The 12,099-nt window shown below is 37.8% G+C and overlaps 1 protein-coding gene across 1 annotated transcript; it reads left to right on the forward strand.

Moving 5' to 3' along the window:
* Positions 1-451: 451 nt before the first annotated feature.
* On the forward strand, positions 452-12,057 carry Sans (SAM_USH1G_HARP domain-containing protein Sans). The gene is made up of 7 exons (XM_078177923.1): positions 452-663; positions 3,944-4,087; positions 7,379-7,651; positions 8,287-8,560; positions 9,218-9,526; positions 10,786-10,987; positions 11,128-12,057. The coding sequence occupies exons 1-7, from the start codon at positions 641-643 to the stop codon at positions 11,394-11,396; spliced, it is 1,494 nt and encodes a 497-aa protein (XP_078034049.1). The 5' UTR covers positions 452-640; the 3' UTR covers positions 11,397-12,057.
* Positions 12,058-12,099: the final 42 nt, after the last annotated feature.

The following is a 12,099-nucleotide window of genomic DNA, read 5'->3' on the forward strand; positions in this document are numbered from 1 at the left end:
AGTAAGATTAGAATCATACCAATTAAATTACATCATAATTGAATAGGTACATAATTGAATCAACAGAAATTCGGAAGAAATAAATGACATTCGTACTTAATAAATTTATACGCGAAATTTTCACCAGTGATCCGACTCGCTGTTACGTTGGAAGGGGTTAACAGCCAGAAAACTGATTTCTTGCGCTGTTGCGTATCAGCGTGCACACCTGGGGAACCTGGTCGGTAAGTGTAGAGGCAGGTAGAGCATACCTGTGCACCGGAATACCGAACGCCAGGTGGCGGCGAGTATACATGCGGGGCGACCGGTACAGGTGAGAGACGGCGGGAACGGGTGAACGAGGGAGAAAGGACTCGAACGACTATCGTTCTAGAACAGGACAGACCCGGCGAGGGGCACCGCAGAAGATCCGTCCGAGTGCCTTCGCCCGTTTAAACAGTGCACCGCTGGACGCCATACTCAGCACGCGTAGTTCCTTTAGTCCGGTGCGAGCATGCTCGGCCTCTAAATCATCGCGTTTGGTCCCGGAGCAGGCCCCTCGCGCCGAGCAGTGCCCAGGACACCAAAGACCCCGGGTACGCAGGGATGTTCGACGATCGGTATAGTCGAGGATCTCCTTGAAGGGACAAAGTCGGCAGATATGACGTCCGAGCGGTTTCACAAGTGAGTTTCCCTTCGCGAGCGAAGCGCATACCATCGAGAGTTTTCGTGTTCTTGTTTCTCCTGGCATCGCGGTACGCGCTCGCGCCAGGATGTCTATTATGTCCCCGGGACCCAGGAAGCGGAGAAATGTCGTGGAGCTAGGTTTTTGTCCCCCTCCCTCCTGCCCGCACCGTCTCGCGTAATGTATAAAACACAAATACCTGAATTATTTGATTCAGAAATACTTTTATCGCCGACGCGTTATCAAACGTCGACTTTAACGCCACCTGCGATTTTTGATAAATTCACTGATCTGTTGTCGAAGCTGTTATTAAAGATTCCCTTCGAGTACATTATTCTTCGAGTCATTGCCATTGGCGAAATGTATACGCTTTTAATTTGAATTTTACAGATTTTATTTAGTACTGTATGTCTTCGAAACTGCTAATTTGTTTTTCGAAAATATTTCGACAATTTGCACCAATTTGTTCGAGTAAAGTTAAGTCAGCTTGGACTAGACTTTGCGAAAATTTATCAAAAATGATCTTCTTGATTTTTGGTACGTTCATTCGCGGAACGTTAAACTTGGCGTCAATTTTAGCTGCCCGAGATAAGGAAAATTAGCAAATTCGTAATTAAGGTGTGCTCAGGCGTTCAGCGTAGCGTCTATAGCAAAGCTGCATAACTGGCGGCCCGGTAACCACGCTTGACTATAACGTTTGTGTTAAATTTCTGTTATGTTAAATTTCTAACAAATTAATATAGCTAATTTGTATTTAAAATGCATAACATAATGTTACACATAACAACGTTGCCTTCAGCATACACGCTATACAATACTCGTCACAATTTCTCAGGAATTTTCACTGATTTGATAAAACAATGGCAACGGATAGCAATGGCGGGTATTGTCAACGACATTCTCATTTTGCAAATAATTTAAATCGCTTCTATCTTCTATAAACAAACTCGCATATTTTCTACGCGGCAATCGATGTATCGTTGAATGATTTTTGTCGCGAATGCCCATATACGCACCGTGCCTCGGCCGGAACGAGAAAAGGATTGACATGCCTGGTTAACCATGAGAACGGAGTGCCGCGATCTGAAATCTTGATCCGCGGATTGAATTCGATAGGGTGTCCAACGGGACAAACATGTTTCGCAACAGTCGCGATAGTCGAGTACCGGGATTTGCTCTGATTTGGCGAATTTTGGTGGGTAAGCTACCGGAAGAAACAACCATTTGTTTAAAATTTTAACCGACTTGGAATGTCACCTCGTTCTTAATGTATGAGCATTTAGCGTTAGCCCGGGGCAACATTCTTCGAATAAAATAATTTAGTAGTATATAATTTCTGAGTAATATAGTATTAATATACTGTAGTATATAATATCTGGATTTGGTAAAGATTTGCATTCGGTCCGTGAGAGCACCGTGTTAATGGCATGCGATATTGCTAAACGTTGTGGTAATGAGAAAAATTTGCAGCATCTAGTTACCTAGAATTCAGAAATCGTCATAATCGCGCTCTATCTTGTGTTGTTGTATGTATTATACATCAGCGGCGCGCGTGCGGAATTTATGCATGAGAACACCTTTGCTTTTATTTGATTCACTACGGGAGATTTATCATCCAGCCCACTTCCACGAGGCACCGAGTTTATACGGGGCACCACACCGTTGAACAACCACCTTTGCCGAAGAAAAAGTTAATTCGTTTAATTAGTAGGTGGAATGATACACCGCTGGAAGAAGAACGCGCGATAATGCGCAGTTTTCGAGCAGAATGATGCATGGAAAGATGAAAGGAAAGATTCGTCGAAAGTTCGACGGTGTATTCGCGCCGTGACAGAGAATTATAACTCATTCGTCCGGTTCGCCTTTTGCGTTCGCCGTCAACCGAAAGAAATTCTTTCCGATCGCAAAAAAGCTCGCTTTCTCATGGGTTTATTAATTTTCACTTTGAATAAATCCCGACTGTCAGGGAGCAGTCACTACAGAGAAAACGACCTGTATTACCTGTGTTTATGTAACATTGCGTGAACACTCCGTAACTGATAAATATTCTTAAGCGTGTACACAGGTATCTTCCTTTGCATAACCAAACTTATGATCGTGTTTACTCCGTGTAACAAAATAATACTGTATTTATTACAGCACACTATATTTCTAAAAATTTTTAAGCGAATTAAATAATATTATAACAGTGAAATAAAAAAGAGTGTTCGAGCAAATATTTATTACCATAATTTCTCAAATCACAAAAATTTCGAACGTGATGAAGCGCGAATATATGAGATCTTCCGAAATATTGCACATATTTAATACAACAAATAATAAATACCTGTGTCAATAAAAAAAGGAATGTGATCGTAAAAATTGAATGAAAATCCTGAGTGCCTAGCTTTACGAACGACGAGAGTGTCGTTAAAAGTCGGTTACATTCCACTTGCACTTTCATTGGACACCATTTAGCACCTGCAGAGCGCAAAAATGTCAAGAGCCGTTCTCGTTAAATGATTTGTAACTAGGAGAAAATTATCATGCGAAGAGCTCGTTAAAACTTTACACGTACTTTCCCTGGCCAGCTTCTGCTCTCTTTTCTCATTTTCACTCACTCCGGTCACCTTTGTTCGACTCGCTGATAGAAATGCACACGCGTAAAACGATTATTATCTAACGATAAGTGATGCACCTGTTACGAATACGTTAAACAATTTTCGCACGACCGTTTTATGCAATTACATAAAACCTTCCACTTTGCCAGTCTATTGTTTTATTGCGTTGCTTCTAAACCGTTACTATGTAGAAAAAAAATGTCTTGACCTTACACTTCTAAAACTTATTCTTAGTAAATATCCTCATTTGCTAGTTAATATTACTTTTCATCTCGATGAAGAAGAGAAATGAAGATATAGATAACACGTGTTAAATAAAATATTGAAATTATATTATTTAAACTTTATTTAGCAAAATGGCTAAAAGACTGTGTGATTATAATAATTTTATTTAAATTTGGAGTTTTATATTAAAATGTTTGGTATTTTTATAGATATTTAACCGCTTATTCCACTTTACATTTTACTATGCACATTACGTTTTACTATGCACTTTAATACTAAATTTAACTATAACTACATGAAAAGAAAAACGAAATTACAAGTCTAGCAGCTGGTTATACATTTACTCGCTTGTTGAGCAATAAATGTGCAGCGCGGTTGATAAAATCTGACGCTTTGTTTGGTAAATCCTACTGTATAATCATCGATAATGTCGAAATAATCGTTTTCCCCGCAGAGCTGCACGCGACGGCGCCTTGGACATCTTAAAAGAAGCTACGAAAAAGGATTGTAACGCGCGAGATGACGGAGGAATGACCCCCACATTATGGGCAGCCTTCGAAGGTCATATAGATGTGCTGAGACTGCTCGTCGCCAAAGGGTATGCTCGCGAAGCTATTTAATTATAAATACGTTCGAGAAAGATCTCCGCATTGCAATTCTCTACAATGTGTATCATATCAGTCGAGCATCTCGACATTTTTCACACTTATTAACACGTCGGCAGCCACGTCACGTCGCATCGTTCCAACGTGACAGGCAAAAATTATTTTCATTAAGTTATTAAGCATCCATTTTCAAAAATCAATGGTCGACATCATTTATAGTGTTTAAAAAAGCTAATGAATAATCTATAATAATGATAATGTATAATCTATAATAATGATAATGAATAATCGCCGCGAAAATCTTTAACTCCGCGAATTTTGACATTTGACGCTAAACATTTCTGATAGTTTGCTGTGTGTATGTCTGGGCCCTTCCCATCATGCGACGTGATTTCTGCCTCGCCGTGACTCATGCCATAAAATTTTAATGAGAGTAAAGCCCTACAATCCGAACGAAGATTGCGTGCAACGAAAAGCATTGTACTACAAGAACAGTACGTGTTATTCCAATATGCGTGCTGACAATGGCCCAGCACATTTATATATTCGCACCTAATTTTCTTTATTTATACATTCGCACCTAATTTTCTTTACTTATACATTCGCATCTAAATTTCTTTATTTGTATCTTCACACCTAATTTTCATTATTTATATATCCACACCTAATTTTCATTATTTATACATTCACACCTAATTTTCGTTGTTTATATGAACGTTCAATTATGAATAGCCAATTACGATAAATGATTTCCAAACAGAACGGGAAATTCGTTGAATAATACTACATTTGATTTTAACGCAAATAATTCTTTTCTGTGCAACTATGAATATTTCATTATGTAACTGCGAAATTTTCGAAAGAAATTAGTGCGTCACTAATTATCCAGGAATTTGAAAGTCTTAAATACATCCACGTATATTGTTTATTAACACATCTTCAAAAGAGAATTAAAACAAAATTTTCTACGACGAGCGCCATATGAACAAAGTGTGCCGTTTCAAATTGCTTTCTGTTTTTAAACCGTGCTATTCTTCTAGAAAATTACTTTTACTTTAATGGAGACATACTATTCTCGATCAGGATGATCATGTTACAATAGTTGGAATGTTACTTTTATAAATAACACCCTAGGCAACTTTATATACTCAACATATTAGTCTAAATCGTATATATATATTTATAAATTTCGTTTCAAACTCAAGCAAAAATTTATTATACCATATTTTCCATTTTTCTTGCTCCATTTATATCGCCCGTATAAAATAAATAGATCTTCGTGCAAAACAAATAATTAATAATTTTATTGAATTAGTAATGATACACCGGTTTAATAATACATAATAAATCTTGCCAGTAATTTATGGGACTACGCAAACTACGCTATAGCCAATTTTCATGGGTTCGTTTAAGCGGCGCGCAATTTTTTACGGAAAGCTTGAATCGTTTCCTCCGTGGCCACGGTTAACCTTGAAAACCACCATACAAATTAAGTGCGAGGTCGTCATGACTACTGAACACGACGGTTCGAACAATGCCGCGCGCGGATGACATCCACGGGACGCCGAAAGAGTTGCATCCGACGGTGGAACGGCGATTATTTTTAAACGCGAAGGTTTGTTCATAATCCGTCGCGCTCCGGCCATTATATTTCGTCCGTCCGATAAACGCGTTTACCTCGATACGTAAGCGCGAGCCTCGTGTTTGACGATATAACAGATGCGCGAAACCGGAAACGAAGGTTATAATCTGGCATCTATCGACCCCACCGGCGGAAATTGCGGCCAAGTGAGCACCGATGAGAAACAATCGAACACGAACGCAACAAAACATCGGGCAGGGGGACAGAGCGGAAGGGCCTAGGGGAACAAGGAATTTCTGTGCGAGCGAGTCGCGTTTAATTCATTCGAGAATATCGACACTCTCCGATAGAGTTACACGCATAGAAAATGGTTAACGACGCGTCGGTCGAACGAGAAAATAAAAAAGAGTAGACGACATTGACATTATTCGCGTGCATTCCACGAATTTCGAATATCTGTAAAGGGGGCAAGACTTTTTTGATATTTTCTGAGCAGGCATATATCAATCAAAGTGAAAACCGAAATGCTATAATTATTATACTGTGAATCTATGTACAAATTCTCATTTTTATATTTCATTTCATGAGAACTATGTAATGAGTTTACTAATTATAAGATGTGTTACAAATAAAATCGAAATTCTTCTATTCTCGAAAGCGTAGATCGCATGAAAGTCGACAGTATAATGATTAGCATTACATTTTGTTACAAGTACAAAGAAGCTCGTTATTTTCGATGACTTTCTAATTTAAACTGAAAAAAAAGATCAATGGCCATGCATGGACAATTTAGTAGCAGATATGCTAAGCATGTGTAGTAATCAAAATTCAATATTATCAAGAGTAAACCTATTATCGAATAAATTAAAACTCTTTCTAGTAAAATAACATTCTTTCGAAACTATCGTTAAATAAACAGTGTGTGAAATATACTTTTTGATAATAATGATAAATAAAGGTGAATTAAATGTTCGAGTTTACTGGTTTAGTATCATTGTTGCTCGCTGCGCGATTCTTCGAAAAGTATGCCGTAAATATATTAAATTCATAACGTGTTTGCCGAGTTGTTTATCAGTTCAATAAAAATAAATTAAGTAGTACATGCCTGGAGTAACAGCATACACGATCGCTGATGGTCTGTAAAGAACGATATAAAAGCTGAAAGACCGCACGTGCCCTATTGTGCACAAGATCAGATGTCGTTCGGTTGGCTTCAGTGTGGTCAACATGCAATGGAAACTCGATACAAGACCTCCTATCCTTCCGGAACTTTGTTCCGCTCGTATGACAGGATACGGCCATCCCCTCCGTTACCAACATACTCCATAATTATCAACAATAATGTCTAAATTTACCAAACTTTATACTCAGCAGAATACACGTATAATATTATAAAAACTATTAAAATTATTGAGAGATATAAAAATTCTATTATCTTTATCGTTTGCCATTTGAGCTAGACATTTTTATCATAAATGCCTCTTATTAAATAGGTATTAAATATTCAGCTATTAAACATTCGTCAGACCGCGACTAAGAACATAAGCTATTAATTAATTAAATAAGGCCAAGTAATTTGTGGGCCAACGCCTGTTAGTTAAGCCAGTGGATGGATAAAGTAACGATAAAATGTAAACGGCCACGCGATACAGGAAACTACCAAGGGCGCGATTCATTTATTGTTTAACGATTCTATTCGTAGGGGCGACCCCGACAAAAGCGACTATTTCGGTAACACGGCCCTTCATCTAGCAGCGGCGAGGGGCCACGAATATTGCGTGAAGTTCCTCGCGAAGTTCGGTTGTAATATTTGGTCCCTAGACATCGACAGACACTCCGCCAGAGACTTAGCTGCCATAAACGGGAGGGAGATGATCCTACAATTTCTAGATTTGGCACAGGCTGATCAAGAGCTGAACAATCGCAAGAAAAGTCGAATACTTCGTGAGAAGGCTGAGAAAGATGCTGAGAAAAGGTATTTCTGTGAATGGGAAATAGGTGTGATGCGAGGGACAAAAGTGTGAATGAAAATCAGCCGATTATATACGTAGAATGTAGGATAGTATATAGTATAGTTCAGAAGCAATATAGTAGAGTTTTTAATATTAAAATTCTAAAGAATCTGTATAAAATATTTTAAGACTTTGCAGGAGGAATAGTTTAATAACATAACTTTTATATTGATTTAAAATACGCATTTATATTTTCTGCTTAGTTTATGTAGACATCTTTATCGAGGGAACATAACTTTCTTTTACCTAATAGACGTGGCTTTGTTTTGCTTCCTTATTTTACAATAATTGCAAAATTGGTGAAATCCCATTTGTCTCATTCATAACGTGAATGCTGCTTACTATACCATAACTCACGTAACCATCAAACATGATATCGTTTGAGTAAAATACATTTTTAAAATACTATTATAATAAAGGACTAATCAAAGTTTTATTAAATCAGTCACGAGATCTCCAAATAAATATTTTACGATTACACATTTGCACTTTTGATCGTCGCATCATGTTTATTAGAAATTCCGGACAGAAATGATTTTCGTTTGGAATCGAGGATTTTCGAATTTATAATATTCAATTGTACTGGTTCCGTGAACAGGTTGAAAGAATACATAAAGAGGCAGAAAATGGCGGAAATCAGAGCAGAAAAGGAGCAGAAGAAGTTATCGAAAGACCGGACGAAATTGGAGTTAGCTACAGTGAATGAAACTGGTATTCTACCTTACAAACCCAGTATATTGACCTTCAAAGGTCGCGTGAAGCCTTCACCGACGTTCAGCGACATCGTCGGCACCACCGCCAAGAAACATGGCAGCGCAGTATGCAGAAAAGCTTTAGCAAGAAAGGCTGTCGACGATTTTAAAGTTGTAGAGGTAAGACGCGTAAAATTATACTTTCTTCTATGACCATTATTTCCTTGGCATAATTCCGAACGTATATGTTCCGCGTCGATCGAGCCAATTTACTTGGGATACTTTCTTATTTCATCGAAATTTATAAATATTGAATATAAAGTGTAACAGAATTTTAACCGAATATAACAAAACTACAATTGTGAATATGATAAATATTACTGTCTGATAATAATCATTTGTGTTATTCGCGATAATACAAACTCCATCATCTTCTGAAATTATTATAATAATTTTTTGTTTTATTTTCTTCTATTTAACCCTCTTATACTAATTTATATTCTGCGAAAATATGCAAGACATGAAACAATGAAAGCATAAGAAACAAAATTATTAACATAAGTTTGTATCTTCTTTTTCTTGGTTATCAAGCAAAAACGATTTATTTTTCTCCATTTTTGAAAAAAGTAAAACGTTAATTTAATATTTATAAGCGATGCAAATTGTATCATGGTAACCTTGCAGTTCTCCCATTTTCAGAAGAACAATTTTATGAACTTAATATTTCTCCTATCCATTGTATAAATTTTGAAAAATGACACCAGCTTTTGTAACAACTGTAGAAACTTTATGATCAATTTTGTTACAATAAATGTTTGGATGTGTTACGTTTTTTAGATCGAGGTAAACGGAAAGAAGTCAATTCGTAGTCTCACCGGCCTCAGAAGGGACTCCGAAGTGATGTACGTAGGAACCTATGAAACGCAAGCCCAGCAGATGGGGAGAAGAGGGAAAATCTCGGATGTCTGGGGCACGTTGAGTAAAGCGCAAAGCACGCCCGACCTTTTAGGCGATCGTGCTTATGACGAAGACATAGATCAGGAAGACGAAGAGGAAATAAATGACATCAGAGATACGGCCTTCTTGCAAGAGCCTGCAAGCATCTTCAATCGGCCCGGTTTTGGATCAGTCGCGTTTAGAAGAGCAGTAAGTTTATGCACATGAACCTTAAACACGGGCGAGTATTAAAAAATAATTTTGTTCCTAAAAATTTAAGAAATTTTAAAGTTGGCAAAAATGTTTTGTTTTACACTGATGAGAAAAGAAAGATCAACCCTTTCAAGTTTTCTGTATACCAACTTTCAAAATAACACTGTCTTAAAATTCGACGTATGATTTTTTCGTTAAATTGAAATTATAACGAACAAGACAATTTTTCTTCTTAAAAAATAATTCAGACACTTTCGTTTCTAATTTTTCTCTGAAAACTAATCTTTAATATAAATAACAGAGCATATCCTTTGATTTTTTTATAACAAACTGAAGTATTCGCTTAATTATTATTTCTCCATTGTTTCATTTATTTCTCACTATTTTTCCTCATGTAATTAACATCGTTTCTTGCTGTGCTAACAAAAAGAAAAACGATATATTAAATCAAAATAAAATATGTAACATATCAAAAAAGAACAGCAGAACTACGGAATTCGCGTTGCGATAACCTTCATTATTACGATCGCATTATAACAACTGTGTGTATTATATTCTGCTAACGTGAACGACGTGTTCGGAAGTTTTCGAAGGTGCCTGGTTCAGCAGAACTTGGTGCACGTAAACGGTTTTGCGAAACCGTTCATAAAACAGTTACGCGTAGAATCCATTCATTTGTAATTATTCGAGCACCGGAGCACTTAATATAGTTGTTGAATCAACTGATTGCTCAAGGCTGCTAAGCACGCAGTACTTAGACACCACTACCCGTATTAATACATCCATAATACATCAGCAAAAATTATTGTCATTATCAACGTTAAAAGCATAAGGAGGTTACGATTAACGCGATACAGTCTTGAAGGTGCAATATTGATTACCTATCTAATCTTCGCGTTGCACTCGTCAGAACGTGCATACAGCTATATGCACACTAATTGTTCCGCGCTGTCATCGCCCGTAACACTAATTACTTCGTAGAAATTGTGATAATCTGATGAAACCGATGCCTAAGCTGTTACTTCTCGCGTAAAGGATGACAAAGTCGTTAAGACGCAACGATCGTTTCAATCAAAGAAAATAAAATGTTAGTTTAATTGGTGGAATCTCGTGTTACGACTCGTTTCTTACGCTAATGCCTCTCTCTCTCTCTCTCGCTCTCTCTGAGTCTCTTCTTTATTCTCCTAAAATCTTTTTCCGACATTTAACAGGAAGCATAATATACAGCCTTTTATACGATCTTTTTAAATCCTTAGATAACAACTACATTCGAAAACATACCTGTCACGCAAATGGACTCGCATCAGCAAAACGGTAACTCGTGCCTGAATGGTTCTGTAAACGGGTCCATAAATGGCCACAGAGGCAGCTCTAATGGGCACAACGAGGAGATCAGCATAGGAAGCGCAGGTAGCCTGGCTCGCAGGCAAAGCATGTGGGACGACGATTTACTCTCAGGTAGAGCCCCGATCTTTGTAGATCGACATTTTTATTGTACAATAATTAATCGGTTCGTACAACTGTATGTACAATGAACGACTCGGCGTCGTGTTCTTTACATCGGCTACGAAACAATAACGTCACGATCGTTCTTACAGAAGAAGAGGAGGAGGAGGAGGACGAGGAGGAAACTGACGAAGAATGGACACCGTTGCAGAGATTCTTAGTTGCCAATAATCTGTCGTCTACGCATCCGGTTTTAGAGTCGGAACAGATCGACCTGGAGGCGTTGATGTTGCTCACCGAGGCTGACATCGCGGCCCTCAAACTACCCCTCGGCCCTAAAAGGAAACTGATGAACGCGATCGCGAACCGGAAGAAGGCATTGAACGCCCCCGAGAACGTCATCAAAGACAGCAGATTGTAAAGTTTTTCTACGCTCTTTCGAAGAAGTATTTTTATCTTGCCCAATAAGCTCTCAAGTGCCTAATGAAACAACATGAAAACATGTTTTGATATAAAAACACGTATTGTACATAAGTATTAAAGAAAGAGTTACAGGTGTATTCCTATATACGTTGTAGTAACAGTGCTAAAGAGGGTTGGTTCCGCGTGGCGAAAATTCCTGTGCACAAACGAATCGATTGGCTTTCGATTACTATGCAAACAGCGAGTATGTATAACGTAGAGCACTATTCGGCATAGATTTTCCGAATTATAAAATTGTCCCGAAAGGCTCGAATAGTCGTCGCCATAAAAATGCGGCAAGTGAAGAGGACGTTGAAGTATTAAATAATAACCAGGCTATTTTGTGTAAAACCGCGATTAGCCTTATCTCTGGTACTACTTATGGTGCCTTTATCAAGTAGAACATACTTGCCGTTAAACTTATAAATGTAAATGAAAGTGTAAATGTCAACGGAGGAGAAATGCGTATCCTTTGAACAGAGAGCAAAGGAAAGAAATTGTTAATTCATCTTCGGAGATCGTTCGTTCATTGTGTAAGCGAAAGGATTTTTATACGAATTGTACAAATCGAATGCGAAGGAAATAAAAATCGTGTAAATATACGGTGATCTTGTATAAAAGATCTGTGTTGCTATTCTTATTCTTAATCATCGTGAAGTACG

Source organism: Augochlora pura, chromosome 4 (assembly GCF_028453695.1).
Source record: "Augochlora pura isolate Apur16 chromosome 4, APUR_v2.2.1, whole genome shotgun sequence".
NCBI classification, from domain to species: domain Eukaryota; kingdom Metazoa; phylum Arthropoda; class Insecta; order Hymenoptera; family Halictidae; genus Augochlora; species Augochlora pura.

Excerpts from the sequence above, each read along its gene's own strand:
- Sans (XM_078177923.1), top strand. The coding sequence starts at position 641 with ATGACGTCCGAGCGGTTTCACAA. Across the intron at positions 8,561-9,217 it reads ACGATTTTAAAGTTGTAGAG|ATCGAGGTAAACGGAAAGAA; the intron begins GTAAGACGCGTA and ends TACGTTTTTTAG. Across the intron at positions 10,988-11,127 it reads GGACGACGATTTACTCTCAG|AAGAAGAGGAGGAGGAGGAG; the intron begins GTAGAGCCCCGA and ends TCGTTCTTACAG.